Source organism: Symphalangus syndactylus, chromosome 10 (genome assembly GCF_028878055.3).
Source record: "Symphalangus syndactylus isolate Jambi chromosome 10, NHGRI_mSymSyn1-v2.1_pri, whole genome shotgun sequence".
In the NCBI taxonomy this organism is placed as follows: Eukaryota; Metazoa; Chordata; class Mammalia; order Primates; family Hylobatidae; genus Symphalangus; species Symphalangus syndactylus.
Genome location: NC_072432.2, coordinates 18,595,290 through 18,617,063, shown reverse-complemented (window position 1 = coordinate 18,617,063; position 21,774 = coordinate 18,595,290). Strand labels below are relative to the sequence as shown.

The window sequence follows — 21,774 nt, the reverse complement described above, 5'->3', positions numbered from 1 at the left end:
CCCAGCTTCTGCACACGCCTTCCCAGCCCTTGGCTGTGACAGTAACTCCTGGTGGATTCAGACCAGACAGGAGCAGATGGCAGACCTGGAGCACGCCTTGGTAGATGGCCCAGCAGGCAGACCACAATGAGCCCACCTGCCCACACTGCTCAGTTGGGAAGATATGGAATCAACTCTGTATTCTCTGCTTGGCAACATGCATTTTGAGGGGGATTCCTGCTTTACTTGGTAGAAAACAATCTCCTGCATTTTTTTCTTTTTTTGAGATGGAGTTTCACTCTTGTTGCCCAGGCTAGAGTGCAATGGTGCGATCTTGGCTCACTGCAACCTCCAACTCCCACGTTCAAGGGATTCTCCTGCCTCAGCCTCCCTAGTAGCTGGCATACAAGCATGCACCACTATGCCTGGCTAATTTTGCATTTTTAGTAGAGACGGGCTTTCACCATGTTGGTCAGGCTGGTCTCAAAGTCCCGACCTCAGGTGACCCACCTGCCTCAGCCTCCCAAAGTGTTGGGATTACAGGCATGAGCCACAGCACCTGGCCATCTCTTGCATTTTTGCAGAATATCATTAACCACAGAAGTTGCTAAGGCTGGGCTATGAGGGTGAATATAAACATGGGTGTGCACCTGTGCATAGAGAATCCAAGTTTAGGCTGGACGCAGTGTCTCATACCTGTAATCCCAGCATTTGGGAGGCTGAGGTGGGTGGATCACCTGAGGTCAGGAGTTCGAGACCAGCCTGGCCAACATGGTGAAATCCCGCCTCTACTAAAAATAAACAAATAAGCTTGGGGTGGTGGCAGGTGCCTGTAATCCCAGCTACTCAGGAGGCTGAGGCAGGAGAAGCATTTTAACCCAGGAGGCTGAGGCAGGAGAATCGCTTGAACCCAGGAGGCGGAGGTTGCAATAAGCCAGTAAGCCAAGATTGCACCACTGCACCCCAGCCTGGGTGACAGAGTGAGGCTCCATCTCAAAAAAAAAGAGAACCCGAGTTTATTCACCTATTTTATGTAAGACTATTACAGTTCTAGATTTTTAAAAAGTCATACATTTTTTTTTCTAGCCCATAATAGGCCAGACTATTTACTTGCCCTCAATGCTATTTTACTGACAGCCCATATTAATGTACTTGACCTTTAAGATGGGATATCACCAGCATGGCTGTCAGACAGAGGAAAGTGACAGGAAGGCAACCATTATTTCATCCACTGCTGTGGAAGTTTCTTCCGCACCTGCTAGCCCGAGACTTATGCATGACACGCAAGTCCTTCATGAGGGTGTGCCACATGTTTCAGGCTTTCCCAGATAGGTTAGGAAGTGAGTTCAAAGGAATGAAATGACCTGGGTAAGCCCATCTTCAGTTGCAGACCTGAGATAAGGTTCGAAGTCTTTGGTTGCCATCGTTCACAGCTCTGGTGTCAGGGGCTGGCGGAGGAGCATGTTCCAGGTGAACTATTAATAGATCATATCTTGGGTTTTTATTATATATACTGGTTATGGTGCAGTGAAAAGAGAATGGGCTATAGTATCAGAGGACCTATGCTCGAGCTACCTATACTTAACTAGCTATGTGACCTTGAGCAAGTTATTTAATCTTTCTGAATTTCTGTTTGCTTGGCACCTACTTTACACAGTTACTGTGAGGATTAAATAAGATATGCTCCATATAAATTCTATAAAGAATTGTAGGCCAGGTGTAGTGGCTCATGCCTGTAATCCTAGTACTTTGGGAGGCCAAGGCAGGTGGATCACCTGAGATCAGGAGTTTAAGAGAAGCCTGGCCAACACAGTGAAACCCCATCTCTACAAACACACAAAGATTAGCTGGGCATGATGGCGGGTGCCTGTAATCCCAGCAACTCTGGAGGCTGAGGTGGGAGAATCACTTGAACCCAGGAGGCAGAGGTTGCAGTGAGCAGAGATTACGCCACTGCACTCCAGCCTGGGCGACAGAGTGAGACTCTGTCTCAAAACAAAACAAAAAAAAAAAAAAGAAAAAGAATTGTAAAATGTAGTTATTATTGTGCCAAACATCCAGTATTATATCTGGGTAACCCCAAACAATTTGATTGCTTTCATAATATTTTCTCTAGCTTAAATTGTTTTCTATCTTCTATAGCAGGAATCCCCAACCCCTGGGCCATGGACTGGTACCAGTCTGTGGCCTGTTAGGAATGGGGCTGCACAGCAGGAGATGAGCAGAGAGAGAAGCTTCATCTATACATATAGCCCCTCCCCATTGCTTGCATTACTGCCTGAGCCCCGCCTCCTGTCAGATCAGCAGCAGCATTAGATTCTCACAGGAGTCCAAACCCTACTGTGAACTATACACGTGAGGGATCTAGGTTGCACACTCCTTATAAGAATCTAGGCCAGGCGTGGTGGCTCATACCTGTAATCCCAGCACCTTGGGAGGCCGAGGCGGGTGGATCATGAGGTCAGGAGATTGAGACCATGCTGGCCAACATGGTGAAACCCTGTCTCTACTAAAAATACAAAAATTAGTTGGGTGTGGTGGCGCATGCCTGTAATCCCAGCCACTTAGAAGGCTGAGGCAGGAGAATCGCTTGAACTCAGGAGGCAAAGGTTGCGGTGAGCTGAGATTGCACCACTGCACTCCAGCCTGGTGACAAAGCAAGACTCTGTCTCAAAAAAAAAAAAAAAAAAAGATGCCCATCACTCACATGTGGGACCATCTAGTTGCAGGAAAACAAGCTCAGGGCTTCCACTGATTTGACATTACGGTGAGTTGTAGAATTATTTCATTATATGTTACAATGTAATCATGGAAATAAAGTGCACAATAAATGTAATATGCTTGAATCATCCTGAAACCATACCCCCCACACCCTATCTGTGGAAAAATTGTCTTTCATGAAACCAGTCCCTGGTGCCAAAAAGGTTTGGGCCTGCTGCTCTAGAAATAGCTATCCAAAAGAAATACAACGTGAGCCACAAAAGTTAGCCCAATATAAGATTTTATTTATTTATTTATGTTTTTGAGATGGAGTCTCGCTCTGTTGCCGGGCTGGAGTGCAGTGGCATGACCTCAACTCACTGCAACTTCTACCTCCCGGGTTCAAGTGACTCCCCTGCCTCAGCTTCCCGAGTAGCTGGGACTACAGGTGCATGCCACTATGCCTGGTAGAGACAGGTTTCAGTATGTCGGCCAGGATGGTCTTGATCTCCTGACCTCATGATCTGCCCGCCTCAGCCTCCCAAAGTGCTGGGATTACAGGCGTGAGCCACCACACCCGGCCAAGATTTTGATTTTTTTAGCCATATCTAAAAAGTTAAAAGGTGAAATTTATTATATATTTATTTTATCTTAATATATCCAAATATTATCATTTTAACACGGACTCACCAAGGCAAAAGCCATTCACAAGACATTTTACTTAAGTTTCATAGGAAGTCTTCACAAGCTAGTATGTGATTTATACTTGCTCACAGCTGGCGTGTAATTTATGCTTGCACACAGCTGGTGTGTGATTTATACTTGCACACATCTCAGTTTGCACTGGCCACATTTTGCTCAATGGCCACATGTGGCTGGTGGCTATGGTACCACGAGGTGCAGCTTAGATCTTTCCAAATGCTTCTGTCTTGGTTGCTTTCTCAGGATTATGAGCCCTGTGTAATACACGGCAATAATCTAACTGCTATCTTTAATTCCCTTAGAAAACATGGACTAGTCACAGTTTGCTCCACTTCTCAGAATCATAGGGACGCTTTGTTCCTCTATTTGCACACAGTGGACAGTTGTAAATGTCTTGCCTATGGCCACTAAGGGACTGGGTCAGAGGGGAGAAATGTGGAAATCCTAGGGCAGCTTGGAACTTGGAAAGGAGACTCACATCGTGGGGCAGCTCCCTAGAGAAAGCAAAGTGCGAGGTTCACTGTGGCAGAATTGAGGGGATGGAGAGGTCTCCTATGTGTAAAGCTCTTATCATCAAAGGGAAGAAGGGCTGGGCGTGTTGGCAGTGGCTCATGCCTGCCATCTTAACACTTTGAGAAGGACTAAGGCAGGAAGATCACTTGGGATCTGGAGTTGGAGACCAGCCGGGGCAGCAGAGGGAGACCCTGTCTCTCTAAAAATTTAAAAAATTAGCCGGGCGTGGTAATGCACATCTGTCAGCCCCAGCTACTGGAGAGGCTGAGATGGGAGGATCACTTGAGCCCAGAAGGTTGAGGTTGCAGTGAGCTGTAATTGCACCACTGCACCACAGCTGGTTGATAGAGCGAGACCATGCCTCAAAAAAAAGTGGGGGCCAGGTGTGGTGGTTCACGCCTGTAATCCCGGCACTTTGTGAGAGGCTGTGGTGGGCGGGTCACCTGAGGTCAGGAATTCCAGACCAGCGTCGTCAACATGGCACAACCCTGTCTCTACTAAAAATACAAAATTAGCTGGGCATGGTGGTGCAGGCCTATAGTCCCAGGTACTCGGGAGGCTGAGACAGGAGAATCGTTTGAACCCAGGAAGTGGAGGTTGCAGTGAGCCAAGATTGCACCACTGCACTCTAGCCTGGGCAATAGAGGAAGACTCTCTCAAGAAAAAAAAAAAAAAAAACCCAAAAATGGGGGTGGGGAAGAAATTCGGCCAACCATTCATCTAAAGTGATGGGGAGAAGCACTGAAACGAAGCCTGCCTAGCAGTAGAAGGTCAGATCGGTTTTTCTGGCACTGGGCTGGCTCCCTGTGAGACAGGATATCTGCAGTCTCACAAGCCTCAAGAGAACCAAATAAGGAAGGGCCACACCTCAGCCATTCCATTCTAGTGAAAATCCACTCTATTTTTATGAAGGTCAAGAGAAAGAGTCCAGAATCTTTCCTACTAACGGCTTCCTGTACCCCATCTAGCAACTCTCACTGTCCAGAAATTCTTACTTTAATCATTCTCACTATGGCTAAAGCACACTTCCCTTTCTCTGCTCTCAAAATACTCCCCCAAATATACATTCGGGTCAGAAAATAAATGAAGAAAATAATTTTCCAGGAGCAAGGATATGACAACGAGACTTGGGGAGTTCGGCTGACCATAAAACATGCTCTGCCCCCCATATCTGGCTACAACGTCCTCCAGAAGAGGCAGTTCCAAGACTGAGATGAGGGTGGCTCCTCTCATTCTGATGAAGGCTTTTTTTCTTTTTTTTTGGTGGTGGGGGACAAAGTCTTGCTCTGTCGCCCAGGCTGGAGTGCAGTGGTGTGATCTTGGCTCACTGCAACCTCCGCCTCCCAAGGTTCAAGTCATTCTCCTGTCTCATCTTCCCGAGTAGCTGGGATTATAGGCGTGCACCACCACACTGAGTTATTTATTTATTTATTTTTTGTATTTTTAGTAGAGGTGGTTTTTCACCATGTTGGCCAGGCTGGTCTCGAACTCCTGATGTCAAGTGATCCACTCTCCTTGGCCTCCCAAAGTGCTGGGATTACAGGTGTGAGCCACCGCATCTGGCCTGATAAAGGCTTTTTTTAAGTACATTTCCAACTAGTGGAAACAATTTTGGAAGACAGAGCAGAAGATGCTGTCCGTGGGCTGAACTGCAGGGCCATCTGTCTATGCAACCTGCATGTGTCCACAACCAAGGTTGCAGGCATGCTCTGGGGCTGAATGCTCACGTCACCTTCCAGCTGCTCTTAAGTGGAATTTCAGGACTTAAGGAGCTACCTGGTAAAGATGTGGGTGTCAGGAAATTACCTGTGGATTTAGGGATGAGCCTCTTGAATATTAATTTCTAGTATGTCACTCTTGACTGTTTGCCCTCCCCTACTGTGAGTAACGTGTGATCTACTCAGAGCAATAGAGGATTTGGAAGCACAGATTTCACTTGGTAATCTCGAAGTGCTATATGGAATAAGCAGGAAACATTAGGATGACAGTCATTTTTTCTCTGCAACCCAGAGAAGGGAAATGTTATGCTCGGAGTGGCCGAGTTTACAGTGCTGCATGAAATTATCTGTGTGGTTGTCGGCTTACTGCATCTTCCTGGCAAGAGGCAAATCGGGAGTCGGTTTGGATGCCATCAGCTTTCTCGCCCAACATGGATGCCATAGAAGCTCCCCTGCGTCTGAAGATCTGAGGTATAGCCTTTGATGAGTTTCCCATTCTCATAGTGGCTAAAAACTAACCTTCCCCATCTGCCCCATCTTATTAATCTCTTTCAGTCAGCCACCCTCATGCAAACCCATTTACTTCTCTCGGGGAGAGAAACACTTGCTCTAAACCTGACTCTGTATGTTACAAACCTTGTCAGGTCAATGCAGGTGTCTTTTCCACCCATCCCCGTCTCTACAGCTCCAGGTCAAAAGATCAGGAAAGGCATTGCTTTGTCTAAGGCTTATGACAAATGTTCTGAAATTATTCTTAACAATATCAGTCTCAGTGTTTAATATATTTTGATGACTAAAGTATAAATGAACCTGAAGGCTACCACTCTCTGAATGTAAAATATGAAATAGTTTAGGTCAAATGTTTTATTAAAAACCTAGAGGTGGGTCCAGATGAGCTAGAGAATCCAGATTCCCTTTAGAAAGGATACTGCCCAACAGATAGAATCCTGGGCAACAGAATTTTGCAGAGGAGAAAAAGAGTGATAGATTTAAGCTGCATTTCATTCAGTAGTTTTAATTTTGTTTCTCCAAGTTTTGCTAAAGCCCATTCTGCAATTAATTTAGAATCTTTCCATATATATAAATATAAATATATATATGTATTTAGCTTAACACACACAAACACTATCTATCTATCTGTCTGTCTGTCTATCTATCTATCATCTATACATAGATACACGCACTATCGATGCCTAGATAAACAAATAGTGTGTGTATTTATCTATGTATAGGTAGTGTGTATATCTCTCAATGTGTAGAGCGTGTGTGTATCTATAGATAGACAGATTGTGTGTGTGTGTGTGTGTATGTATGTGTGTGTGTGTGTGTGTGTTAAGCTAAATCCTCTGTGAAGCAACTGGTACTCTGGCAAGAAGTCTTTGGGGGAAGTAATGCCAAGGCATCTTAGGGTTTGCCCATTCTTTCATTCAACAAGTCTTTATTAGTGACATTATGTGCTTGACCCTGGGCTAGGTACTGGGGATACACCATGATAGAGACACAGATCTAGCCCTCAAACTGTCGGGGGCTCCAGGAAGTGATAACAAGTACACAACCAATCACAGCGAGGTGTGGCCGTGTCGTAAGAAAGAAACTCAGTACAGACTAGGTGGAGGGGGTCAGGGAAAGCATTGGTGGGGTGTGTCTTCCAAGTTGTGATATAAAGACCTAAGAGAGACCAGCCCGGTCCAGGGCATGGGGGTGTGGGAAGGAGCGTGTTCCAGGAAGAGAGAATAACATGGGAAGCCTGTTCTATAAAGCGGTGGGAAGAACATGAACTTCTCTCGTTCGCCTAATTCAACATTTTCTTGATTTTATAGGGTTGAGGATAACTGTTCCCAAACTGCGCACATCAGTAATTAAATCTATTTTTTTCTGAAAGCAGGCTGGCCAAGAGATAGTTTCTAAACTGCCATTTGAGGTCTCATTTCCCATTCCAGAAGGTGGCTTCTTTCTAAACCTCCAAGCTTTGATTCAGGAAAAGCATGTAAAATACACCAGACCACTCGCCTATACACTCTTCATACTGACTCTTGGCAATTTGTAGCTTCGAATGTTTCTCAGTTAATGATTCTGCTAATTAACGAGATCTCACTCAATTTGATGGTTTCCCTTTATTGCCTCATTCTTCCAAATTCAAACCACAAATTTGACTTTTAATGACTTTAGGCCACGGAACCTAGCCTAAAACAGCCGTAATCTAAAATGCAGGAGAACCCTGCAAATAGGGATATGTTAATCACAGCATTTACTTCTAATAGTGGGAAAATTATTTTTTTAAATCCCTTAAATATACTCAAATGGGGAAATGATTAGATAATAATGGTATATCAATTTCTAGAATTTATGCAGCTGTTCAGGAGAATGACAATTTACAGTAACTTAGAAAATGTTAGTGAAAGACAATGGTAAGTGGAAAAGGAAAAATAAGATATGTAGAATTATACATGTACTATGATTACAGCCATGCAAGAAATATAAATATGAGAAATGCCGGAAAGAAATCCACCAAAAAGACAACCACACTTGAGTTAGTGTCATGTGCTTGAGAGCCTTTTTCCTATTTTCTGTTTCCGATATTGCATTTATAAAGCCTTTATCATTTGAATCCTATTAAAAGTATTAACTCAAAGTCAGGAGTTTGAACATTTTCAGTTCCAAGCAGCATGTACAAGGCAACACGAGACCAAAGTATCTGCATGCGAGTTTCCCCTTTGAAGTAGCATCTCTTCCCCCATGAGCAGATAGCATCCTCTCAACCCACTGATGAACTGCAGCTTCCTCACAGCAAAAAGTGATACAGAATGAGATACAATGCTCTAGGACCCAGACATAGACATCTAAGAATAAACAGCAAGCAAATGTAATAAAAATTGGCATTGAACAACAGATTTGGAATGGTAAACTTTTTAAGTCAGAGTTGGAGACACCATTCTTTAGAGCTTTGGGTCAAACAACGGTCTGTTTAAGAACAAGTTGAAAAAGGTGAGGGTCTATGATTCCAATTACTTCTCTAACTTTGCTGACACTGATGTGTTCTTAGTTGGAATTGATTGATTTTCTGCATCTCAGTTTCTCCAGATGCTCACAAGTGATGCCAATGTCAACCCATGGGATGGGGTAAGAAGGGGGTCGCTTAGCACTTAGAAAGAGGACAGAGTACAGAGATTGTTCCTCTTTAATCTCAACTGGAAAAGAAAAGAACAAACCTTTAGGCCAGCCACAGTGGCTCACGTCTATAATCCCAGCACTTTGGGAGGCCGAGGCGGGCAGATCATCTGAGGTCAGGAGTTCGAGACCAGCCTGACTAGCACGGAGAAACCCCGTCTCAACTAAAAATACAAAAAATTAGCCAGGAATGGTGGCACATGCCTGTAATCCCAGCTACTTGGGAGGCTGAGGCAGGAGAATCGCTTGAACCCGGGAGGCAGAGGTTGCGGTGAGCTGAGATCGTGCCACTGCACTTCAGTCTGGGCAACAAGAGCCAGACTCTGTCTCAAAACAAAGCAAGACTAAAAAACAAACAAAAAGAACCAAACCTTTTTCTATCCCCTCTGAGCAAGGAAGACTAAATCAATTTTAGTTACAGCAAGAGTTATTTAGGTTACATTGCAGTTAACTCCTTCCAGGCAGAAAGAATAGCTAATGGCATTATGGAATTTCCTTTTCTAGAAATTTGTAGCAATAGAGTAGATGTACATCTGGCCTTGGACGCCTTAGGCTGGTGTACAGACACAACCAAAATAGCACACACACAAAACATCCTGGTGGGTCCTAGTCATTCTCTCACAGATATTAACAGAGATTTAAAAACAGTTTACCAAATCCCCCTTCACCCCCAGCTGGATCAAGGTCTGAAACCACATCAGTCACCAAAGAAACTCAGAAAGTTGACCAAAAGCAATTTACCTGTACTAGGAGTTCCAGCTTCCTGTCATCAAGAAGATGTACTTGACATCGGCGGCCCTCCGTCATCTAAGAGGGAAGAGAAATGGTAGTCACTGAGAGTCTAGCAGCCAGACAAAGGGTTAGAGGGTCACTGACGCTGCACTCTGCCAGGCATATTCCTCTGGGCAAAACTTCCTCTGGGAGTTGGCACGGTACAACGCCAGGAGTTGGAAGGATCAGTTCATTCATTCATTCAAAAATATCTATTGAGGCTGGGCACGGTGGCTCACGCCTGTAATCCCAGTACTTTAGGAGGCCGAGGTGGGTGGATCACCTGAGGTCAGGAGTTTGAGACCAACCTGGAGCCTGACCAACATGGAGAAACCCCATCTCTACTAAAAATACAAAATTAGCCGGGTGTGGTGGCGCATACCTGTAATTTCAGCTACTTGGGAGGCTGAGGCAGGAGAATCTCTTGAACCCAGGAGGTGGAGGTTGCAGTGAGCCGAGATCACACCACTGCACTCCAGCCTGGGCAACAAGAACAAAACTCCCTCTCGAAAAAAAGAAAAAAAAGAAAATATCAATTGAGCACTTTCTACATGCCAGGTACTTTTCTGGGAGCTGGGTGTACCACGGCACACGAGACAAAGTCCCCATCCTCATGGAGCTTATATTCTAATGAGGGAGATGTAAAATTAATTAGCAAATACATATATAACATATTCTCAGGGGTGGTGCGTGTTGTTCATTCTTCACTTATTCTTCCATTCAATAACTGTACCCGCATGTGTTAGGGACAGAGCTCAGGATCCAATCTCTGCCTCCTCTTCATTTATCCCACTTGCTGGTAACCAGAAAGCAGATGACCACCCACCTGGCAATGAATTTGATTTCTGTGTTAGTTAATCAGCCCCTTCTTGTGTATGACCTGATTCCCTACAGCGCTGTCACCAATAACAGAAAAGCACTGGCGATAAGAGCCCACAGGCAAATCCAACCCCTGAAATCTCTGAGTGGTATAACAGAAAGCCTGGGAGACCCAAGTCTAGTCTTGGTCCTGCAGGTTACAAGGGGCTGCAGGACTCTGGACAAGTTACCGTTCGTCTCCATGCCCCTGTCTCATATCCAAAAATAAATGGGCTGAGCCCAGTGGGGTGCTGCTGAATGTTTAACAACTGGCTTTCTGGAAGGAAAAAGCCTGATTTGTAGCATTTGCTGGAGCCTGGCATCACCCTCAAAGGAAATCCTTTGAAGAACAAGGCTTCTCATGGATGTCAACTGGTGACTGTCCTAACCATAAATTGTCTTGCTGCCTTCACTGTGTCTGATTTCAAGCTACTGTCATGACAACACTGCTAGTAATTCCAACATACAGATATGATAGACAAACATAACCTTAAGCTCATAGAAAACAGTTAAGTGCCATAAAAATAATTAGGAAGGGATAGATTTTTATTATCTTTGTTTGTTAACACCATGTGTTTAAGCATGTGCATATAATTTCATTTTAACAATGGCTATGCTTTACAATTGGCACCCCACATTCCTAAAAATGTAGCAATTGGCTCTCCCAGGCTAGTATGAAATAGCTCCAACACTACTCTCTGGACCAGATGACACATAAGGTTCCTTCCTTGTATTTCTTTAGAGGAAATCCTTTAGAAAGCTCAATGCCTATTTTATATGACTCTACAGTCCCCACTAAATACAGTCCTTTTCCCCTGTATTTAGTGGCTAACTGGCCACTTTAAGCAGATCTAAAGAAAGGAGGCACATGAGCAGATCCTGGCCTTGTCTCCTTGTCCAGCCATGAGGGTCCTTCTCATAAACCTTTCCTCGAGGAAAGATAAAAAAGTCAGTCTCAGATGAGACACAATCTTGCCTTTACACACTTAGCACAGTGCCTGGCCCTAAGGGAGCTCTTGTTTTAATTTAATTTTTTTTTAGACAGAGTCTTGCTCTGTTGTCCCGGCTGGGGTGCAGCGATACGATCTTAACTCACTGCAACCTCCACTTCCCAGGCTCAAGCGATACTCCCACCTCAGCCTCCTCAGTAGCTGGGACTACAGAGCAGTCTCGTTTCTCTTACGCGCCACGGGACGTACCAACTCTCCAGGCTAGAATAACGCTGACATTTCTCAAGGCCTGTTAGGTTTGGAACTGTGATCCTGACGAGAATGAGCGTCTCTGCAAATGGAAGCAGTTGGTGGCACAGTCGCGGGCCGAAGGTGCCTACTGCACTCACGGCTCAGTCCCACCCAGTGGCCAGCCATCCTGCGTCCTTCGTGACCCTCTCCTGCACCCTGAGCTCCTGGAGACCGGGAGTTATGGACTGGATTGTGTTCCCCTAAAACTCATACGGTGAAGCCCTAACCCCCAATGTTTTTGCAGGTAGGGCAAGATCAAATAAATAACAAGAAAAGACAGTCTCTTCTCTTCTGGTTCAACAGGGATTATTCACTTATCACCAACATATCCAAAGCTGTCATGAAATCCTATGAGAAAATCATCTTATTCCTTCCTCAAAAGAAGTCATCCCGTATTTCCATCATGTCAGGTTTTCCTTGTTTTGGGATCTCAATCAACATAGCATGTCCTGCTTACATGGGGGCTAATTTCAACGTCTCTTGATTCTGAGTTGTAACAATGACTCAGCAGCCCCCAGCTCTGAGAAAAATCAAGAAAAGTTTCACATACTCCTAAACACTCCAATGAACAGATTAAAAACAGAGGAAAAACTTCGATCCAAAGTCTTGCCATTCCGCATGTACAGGTCAAAGCAGGCAGCTGTGGACATTTGCAAAGTCCTTATTCACCCGTTGAACTCCTAACTTCAGGTGTTAATTGCCTTAGTAGGAAAACGGGCTCAGGTCCTATTAGAATCCATCAACCTTGCACAGAGTAAGCATCTTCACTGATTGACTTAATTTTTAAAAATCCATCCGCTTCCTTTCAATCATTCCCTAAGTTCAATGAAAGCCATTACAATTTTCAATTAGACTGAAATAGCTGCTGCTATACCAACATGTATAAATGATTCCTTCACCAGAAAAGTACACTAGAAATGTTACTTTCAAGTTTCAATATGGCAGATAATAGCAATTGCACAGGTACTTTAGATAAAATTTTCGAGCTACACAGATTCAGTTCTCATTGGAAAGAATCTAAGGTCAAGAGAGTAAAAGTTTTAAGAAGGAAAATGGTATCACATCCAGAAAGTTATGTTAAATTCTTTTAAAACTTTAATCATAGATTTGAGAAAAGTCTCGACTGAGAACAGGGGAGAGTTTTAAGAAAGAAATGCTGTTTGTTTTCTGCATCTATAAAACAGTTTTGAGCTTCTTTTTATCATAAAAGGTTAAGGGTACAAACATGCTCTTGAGTTACTCAATCACAGTCTAATACATTTTATGAAAACAAACTGGTATCTGAAAGACATTATTGGATCAAATAAAGTTTTAATCGCAGTAATAAAGAAGATGAAATGTATCATTTTCTTGAAATATTTCCAAGCTCACAAAGTTCACACTCACACTTAAAGGTCTTCCCTGAGGTTCTCATTTTCATCTGAAAAAAATAATCCTCATTACATAAAACAATCTCACCTTATCTGCTCAGCAATTTAAGGAAGTAACTATTTATCACGATGTTAGTATCCACCCTAGGTCTTCCAATTTCTTTCCTTTTCTCACAGTAATTGCTGGGAAATTTACAAACATGCTCCGTATTTTAATGCCTCCCTGTAGAAAGCAAAATGTCTCTGCAAACAGTCGGCACAGAGAAGTGTCTAAACAGACTCACCTTTGAATCATCATGTTTTTGAAGGTACAGCTTTCTTTGGACAGCACTGCTGTGGTTTATTTTTCAAAAGGGAGCACCTGCCTGTTGTTCCATACTCAAGTAAGATTAGAGTATCCTGTTCTTATCATCAGTTCAGAAAACTTCACCATTCTGGGTGTGTACATAGAAACCCGAATTGACATCTGTAGCTTTGTCTGTCTTGCTAGGCACACTGAAATTTTCTTTTCAATACTAAAAATTGTGAAATAATACTGCTTTCCCTTGGATTTTTTTTGTTTTGTTTTGTTTCATTTTTTTTTCATTTCCAGCTGTTCAGACACTACTGGAACCCTGGCATCACCCTCAAAGGAAATCCTTTAGAGAACAAGGCTTCTCATAGATGTCAACTGGCAACCATTCCAATAATCAACTGCCTTGCTACGATACAATTCTAGCCTACGCAGAGGCCTGCCAAGTGCCCTGTGATTCTAAAGGAAATATGAAAAAGTGTTGTTTTGAAAGTGAAGTGTCTGCCCCAATTTATCCAACTTTGCTGCTAAGGTACACTCTGACATGAAGACTGTGCAGAAACATGTAAACACATTTATGATACTAGCTTCAGTGACCACAGCAGACTATCATTGATACGTATCCTGGCCTGGCATGGTGGCTCACGCCTGTAATCCTAGACCTTTGGGAGGCCGAGGCAGGTGGATTGCCTGAGCTCAGGAGTTCGAGACCAACCTGGGCAACATGGCAAAACCCTGTCTCTACTAAAAATACAAAAAAAAATTAGCCGGGCATGGTGGTGCACACCTGTAGTCTCAGCTACTTGGGAGGCTGAGGCACTAGAATTGCTTGAACCCAGGAGGTGGTGGTTGCAGTGAGCCAAGATTGCGCCACTGTATTCTAGCCTGGGTGACAGTGAGACTGTCTCAAAAAATAAAATAAAAAAATAAGTGATATGTATCCTAATTGTCATGCACGTGGACAGGGATTAAGAGGCAAAAACAAAAATATAGGAGTAGATGTGCAATGGTATTAGGCTTCTGGGTGGTTTACGCCACTCCACCTCACCCAAATATGACTTAACATGTTACTTTTTTTTTTTTCAGTTAAAAAAGTGTAAAAAAGAAACTTTATCTAGAAAGATGAATGACCTTATTTGAGGTCAGGCATAGGAAATGGAGAACGAGCAGTTTCTTTCCCAGCAAATTTTAGATTGACTATCTTTTTAACATATAAAATCAAATATTAATAGACAAACGACAATGAGTTGTCACATGAGCCAGAATACTTAAGACTGAACACCTGACACATTCTCACCCTGCAGACAGAATTAATGGGAAGCCAGGCTAAACTCAGTGGCTCATGACTATAATCTCAACTCTTTGGGAGGCCAAGGAGGGAGGATCATTTGAGGCCAGGAGTTTGAGACCAGCCTGGGCAACAGAGCAAGACCCCATCTCTACAAAAAAATTAAAAAATTAGCCAGGCGTGGGGTGCACACCTGTAGCCCCATCTACTCCAGAGGCTGAGGCAGGAGGACTGCTTGAGCCCAGGAGTTGTTGGCTGCAGTGAACTATGATCCTGCCACTGCTCTCCAGCTTGGGCAACAGAGTGAGACCGTATTCCTAAAAAAAAAAAAAAAAGTAGAATTAATGGGAAGTCCATTTTGTTGTGATCAGAAGTACTTTTGAGAGTGCAGATCAGATTTTGGAAAGAGGGATTTATAAATATATATTTTTTAGTGTATTTGTCTACAATAGCCTGATATATTATTAAAGGCAGAAGGAATAATTGTTCATATGTAGCAGGGGAGTCTCCGCTATGAGGCCTTACTAAAATAACAAGCAATAACAAATGGTGATTTCAGGATGCCTTGTAATATGGAGAGGTGCAGGGTACCCAGATCAGAGTTGGAATTTAATTTTTCTGGTTTAGGCTTAGATTGGAAACAGTCATAGGACAGCAACTTCGGAACATTCTGCTGCCCACACCACACAGGGACACGGAAGGCAATAGAATTTAAGGTCTGGCAAAGTCTTTTCTCTCTCTCTCTCTCTCTTTGTGAGATGGAGTCTCATTTTGTTGCCCAGGCTGGAGTGCACTGGCACGATCTCGGCTCACTGCAACCTCTGCCTCCCGGGTTCAAGCGATTCTCCTGCCTCAGCCTCCCTAGTAGCTGGGATTACAGGTGCCTGCCAACATGCTCGGCTAATTTTTGTATTTTTAGTGGAGATGGGGTTTCACCATGTTGGCTAGGCTGGTCTTGAACTCCTGGCCTCACGTGATCCTCCTGCCTTGGCCTCCCAAAGTGCTAGGATTACAGGCATGAGCCACCATGCCCCACCATAGCAAAGCCATTTCTTAAAGACAGTGTAAACATTTTGAGTCAAAAAAAAAAAAAAAAGAAAAGAAAACCAAATATGTCTTACTAAGAATAGTTGCTCTTTGAATTCAAAACAAAGTCAACCCTATTTGCATATATTGCTTCCTATCACCTTTTTCTCAACATACCACCTTTCTTTCCTCTGTCTTTTTGGTTTAGCAACTTGTTGATGTCCTCTTTCTTCTTTTTCTTTCTTGCCCTTTGCAAAATAATTTTTTTTTTTTTTTTTTTTTTTTTTTGAGACACTGTCTCCCTCTGTCGCTCAGGCTGGAGTGAAGTGGTGCACTGCAACCTCTGCCTCCTGAGTTCATGCGATTCTCCTGCCTCAGCCTCACGAGTAGCTGGGATTACAGGTACCCGCAACAATGCCCGGCTAATTTTTTGTATTTTTAGTAGAGATGGGGTTTCACCATGTTGGCCAGGCTGGTCTCGAACCCCTGAGCTCAGGTGATCCACCCGCCTTGGCCTCCCAAAATGCTGGGATTACAGGGGTGAGGCACCACACCTGGCCTGCAAAATAATTTCTATGCCATGGTATATGCCTGTGCAGGAGGAGCTGAGAAGAAAGAATCCTAGCTCCACTGTTTAGAAGGTTTTTGTTTCATTTTGGTTTTTATTTATTTTTTTGAGAAAGGGTCTTGCTCTGTTGCCCAGGCTGGTGTGCAATGGTATGATCTTGGCTCACTGCAGCCTCAACCTCCTGGGCTCAACTGATTCTCCTGCCTTGGCCTCCCACACAAGCACTAGAATTACAGGAGTGATCCACCACGCCCAGCTTACTTCATCTTTTTAAGCCTTGTTCCTTGTCTGTATAAGAGGGATAAAACAGCTTCTACCTCTTAGGAATCCTGCGATTATTACATTAACTAATGTTTGGAAATTTCTTAGTGCTGTACCTGGTACAAAGTATATACTCATCACGTTAGCTGTTAATTATTATCAGTTGTATGGTTTTGGAAATACTTGATACGTATCGAACCCATAGTCCTGGTAAGGCAGGAGGTAGATATTATCAGGCTCATTTTATTTTATTTTATTTTATTTTTATAGACAGAGTTTTGCTCTGTCTCCTAGGCTGAAGTGCGTTGGTGCTATCATAGCTCACTGCAGCTTCAACCTCCCAGGATCAAGCGATCCTCCCACCTCAGCCTCCTATCTGGGACTACAGGCACACACCACCATGCCCAGCTAACTGTGTTTATTTTTTGTAAAGACACGTCTCGCTATGTAAATTCTTGGACTCCAGTGACCCTCCCCAGCTTAGCCTCCCAAAGTACTGAGATTACAAGCATGAGCCACCGTGCCTGGCCTAGAGCATTTTTATAGAAATATAATGCAGTTGTGCAAACTGATCCTGAGCCCAGAAAAAAAATGTGTTTTTTAAAACAAAAACTAAAAAATAGTCACTTGACACATGTATTCTCTTAGTTTCCTGAGGCTAATTTACACTGAAACTATTACAGGGCAGACACTGTGGGGCGGGGCTGAGGGAGGGTACGGTGAGGGAGGAGAGCTGTTCAGTGAGATGGTCACAGGCCTGCCAAAAAATTATTTTAGTCTAGTTACCAATTGCCTACTCGTTGACGTCCCTGTGAAAAGCAAGCCACCAAGTTGTTTCTGATATTCATTTTTGAGACAATAAATTTACAAGACAATAAAATCAGCAATATTAATGACTCTCTAGAATTGCACAAAACAAAGAATTAACCTTCCAAGATATGCTTCAGTTAGGACAACTACCAATACTCCCCAAACCACCTGAAATGTTATCCTTTAAAACTTAGTCATCAGACAGAAAATTTAGATTTCAAAAGCCAAGGCCCTACCCAGTGACTTACCGCTGACAGCACGTCTTCCCCGAGCACGGTCCCTTAAACCACAGGACACCCTGAGGATGTCGGATGCGGGACAGCAGCCCCTCATGATCTGACCTCTGACCCAGGCTGTTGTGTGGCTCAGAAGGAAATTCCAAGGCCATGACTACAACTTCCTGGCACAAGTCATTGTTGGTGCTCCCGGGTACTGGGTCACCTCAAGAGCCACATCCTTCTCTCCACTTCAGTTTCCTTCACAGAAAAATGAAGACTCAAAGTCCAATCTAGGTACCCAAACATTGCAAGACCACAAAATCTCAATAATCATAAAGCACATCATGGCCAGGAGGAGATGAATGAATGCCACGCAGTTACAGCAACCTCAAGAAATTTACAGGAAATACACACATGGAAAGAAAGGACTTCAAGCAATTTAAAATCTGTTAAAAATATCAATCCCTGCCCTGTAATCCCAGCGCTTTGGGAGGCCGAGGTGGGCAGATCACTTGAGGTCAAGATCAGCCCCACCAACATGGTGAAACCTCGACTCTACTAAAAATACAAAAATTAGCCGGGTGTGTTGGCATGCACCTGTAATCCCAACTACTGGGGAGGATGAGGCAGGAGAATCACCTGAACCCGGGAGGCGAAGGTTGCAGTGAGCGGAGATCGGGCCACTGCACTCCAGCCTGGGCAACAGAGTGAAACTCAAAAAACAAACAATCAAAAAAATTAGATACATACAGACAGTGTAATGGTTACTACAGTGAAGTCGGTTAATATATCTATCATCTCACATGGTTACTTTTTTTGTGGGACTAGAGCAGCTAAAATCTATTTATGTAACAAAAAACCCTAACACAATATAATTTTAACTTTATTCCTCATGTCATATATTACATCTCTAGACTTGTTCATCCTCCTTATCTACTGTGGTTCTGTATGTATCTACACATCTATGGGTATCCAATAGCATTATGATGTAAACTTCAAATATACACAGTCATATTTTTTTTTGTTTTGTTTTATGTTTTTGAGACAGGGTCTCACTCTGTGGTCCCAGCTGGAGTTCAGCGGCATGATCACAGCTCACCGCAACCTCTGCCTTCCTGGGGCTCAAGAGATTCTCCCACCTAGCCACCCAAGTAGCTGGGATTACAGATGCACACCTCCACACAGGGCTAATTTTTGTATTTTTTGTAGATGTGGGGACTCGCCATGTTGTCCAGGCTGCTCTTAAACTCCTGGGCTCAAGTGATCTTCCCACCACAGCCTCCCAAAGTTCTGGGATTACAGGTGTGAGCCACCACTTGCAGCCCATATAGATATATATGTAATAAATATAAAATAATGTAGTATATTATATATAATATATATTATAATATTTATTATATATAATATATTTATTATATTTTTATATATAATTATATATCATATGTGATTATATATAATACATAATAAATATATAATAAATAATATATTATATATAATATAATATATAATAATATATAATATAATATATAATAAATAATATAATAAATAATATATTATATATAATATATAATAAATAATATATAATATACAATAAATAATATATAATATAATCTAATATATAATAAATAATATATATGTTTATTAATTCATCTATCTGGGCATGGTGGCTCACCCCTGTAATCCCAGCTACCTAGGAGGCTAAGGCAGAAGGATTGCTTGAGCCCAGGAGTTCGAGACCAGCCTGGGCAACATAGTGAGACCTCATCTCAAAAATAAAATTCATCAATTCCCTGCCCACACTTCACTTATACCAGGGAAATAACACGCATTACCACAGTGGGCAAGTGGGGGATTTGCCCAAAACCTTTAAAGGCCAAAGGTTGATTGTAATTTTTTAATAAAATTTTTAATACAAATTTTTATTTTATAAAAATTTTATATAATCTTTTTATTATCATTGTAATATGATTTTTATGATAATTTTTCCCTCTGGTTTATCTCTAGCTTACTTTTGTTCGGTTCTCAAGTGATAACATATCGAAATAAGATGACAATGGAAGGAAAGGAGACACAGGCACGAGACACCAGAAGCCTCAGAGAGGATGACCTTGTTCCTATTTTGCTCTATGACCTCTGGCAAACGATTCCACCTGTCTTTATTGTGACTCTCCTGGATTTAAAAGAACACACGCAGGTGTGGGCAGGCACGGGGGCTCACTCTGTAATGCCAGCACTTTGAGAAGCAGAGGCGGGAGGATCATTTGAGCTCAGGAGTTTGAGACCTGCCTGGGCAACCTGGCAAACCCCAAAAACAACAATATGAAAATTAGTGGGGCATGGTGGTGTGTGCCTGTAGTCCCAGCTACTCGGGAGGCTGAGGTGGGAGGATTGCCTGAGCCCAGGAGGCAGAAGTTGCAGTGAATTGAGATCAGGCCACTGCACTCCAGCCTGGACAACCGAGTGAGATCCTGTCTCAAAAAACAAAAAACAAAACACATGCAGGTGTGTCCTTCAGGTTCTTGGCTGCTGGATACAGTTGCAGCTTATACACCAGACGGAAGTTATTAGGTGAGTGGCTCTATCAGAAACAAATTAACATGACAATGTTGATGTAATAGAAAATGGAAATAGCAATGCATTCTTCAAAGCTCAACCCTCTGCGGGTTTGCACCTGAAGTCATAGCCTGGGCTGGCGTTTTACTTGCAGATCTTTGGAAAGCACATCCTAGTGACGCTGCTGCTGCTGCTCCTGCAGCAGAAGGAAATTTGGTTTTCTCTGATAATGCAAAAGAGAAGTCCTGGTGTGGGGGCCCAGCGGTCTATGTGATTCAAGCCACAAGTCCTCCAGGCCGAGCAATTAACCATCTCCACATGATGCTACAGGGCAGCGTGTCAGAAAACATTAATAATCAGTCCCTGGGCCTAAAGTGTAGACGATGAGGTGTGGACCCAGGCAGGTAAGAGGCTGGTACAGCAGGAAGCTCTCCAGAGGGCATTATGGCACCTTGCTGAAGACGAACTGCTACCCACAGCTCAGTTGTGTGATGTGGGGAGGTGGGGTGTGCTTTCCACCTTCCAACCAAACAAGCTATTGGTGTGAACAATGGACAGGTGCGACAGATGTGGAAGGCCAAGATTCTGCTGGGGCGGGTCCACAATCACCCTTCTCACGCCTGGCAGCCAACGCTCTGACTACAATGACAAGGGCAGATGGATGCTGGAAGATGCAATGGCATGTGCCCCAGAGTTAGGTCCTGCACCATGGACACCATACTGGGAAGCACAGGGCAGAAGCCGCTCACAGGTGGTGGGCAGGTGCACAAAGGCCTCCAGGCTCCTGGTGGGCAGCAGCGCTTTCTGGGTGACATCCAACTAGCTGGACTAAAATTTGGAGCAACATGTTTCTTCCTAGGTTCTACCATTGCTAGAGTGTCTTCTGAAAACAGGATTTTCTTTACCTCCATTTCGAATACATTGTCAGGATTTTAACCCACTATTCTACCAGAAATACACACAATTAGGAAGATTTATTCACAAGCCCTCATTTACAACACAACTGCAGGTTTTACTTTTCACCCAAGCCTGGAAACACAGATATCTTTGGTTCTGCAACTGGAGCAACCGGAGTCTCTGAAGAGCCACAGAGCCGTAATCGTCCTGAGCACAGGATTGTATTATTATTATTCATCGTTATTATTAGGATAGGGGCTGGGGAAGGGAATAGAGCCTAGTCCTTACAAAGGAAAGGGAGCTGGGAATCTGGATCAGAGAGGGAGTGCTGTGCAGTCTGAACAGAGGCAGAGGCTAATGGGAACAGAAATGGGAGGCAGAGAGCAGCCCTTGGGCAGATCTGGACAGAGGCCTGAACGCCCCAGAGGCCAGTCCTGCTGTAGGTGCAGAGTGAGATTCTTCCTTCTTTACATATTGCTGCTAGCATCTGTGAAAGGCAACTGTCTGAACATGGATAACAGGCTCTCTGACGTTGGCCTCACCTTACCAGATCCCTTTTTTTCAAATACTCTCCTTCCCACTGCTCCTCTCAGTTTCAAGACTGGGCCATCCGGGCCTTTTAGAATCTGTTCCTCTGAGGACCACCCTCTCCCTTGCCATGGGGCCTGACCCATGCTGTTACCTTTGCTTGGAGGCACATTTTTCACTCAAAGTCCAAAGCCCATAGCTGTGGTCTCCTCTACGCCATGCATTCAGCCTGTTGCTGGGGACACAGGTGACCCAAGGAGCTGTGGTCCTGTTTCTTGCTGATTACTGGCTTGAGAGAAAGATGCCACATACC

At 43.6% G+C, this 21,774-nt stretch overlaps 1 protein-coding gene across 6 annotated transcripts in view; it reads right to left on the bottom strand.

Moving 5' to 3' along the window:
* Nucleotides 1–21,774, bottom strand: part of FRMD4A (FERM domain containing 4A) — a 695,719-nt gene that overhangs the window by 204,678 nt on the left and 469,267 nt on the right. For all 6 annotated transcript variants that reach the window (XM_055296556.2, XM_055296557.2, XM_055296555.2 and 3 more), the window contains one exon: nucleotides 9,522–9,587. In XM_055296556.2, coding sequence (XP_055152531.1) covers nucleotides 9,522–9,587 — 66 coding nt within the window. The remainder of the gene's footprint in view (nucleotides 1–9,521; nucleotides 9,588–21,774) is intronic.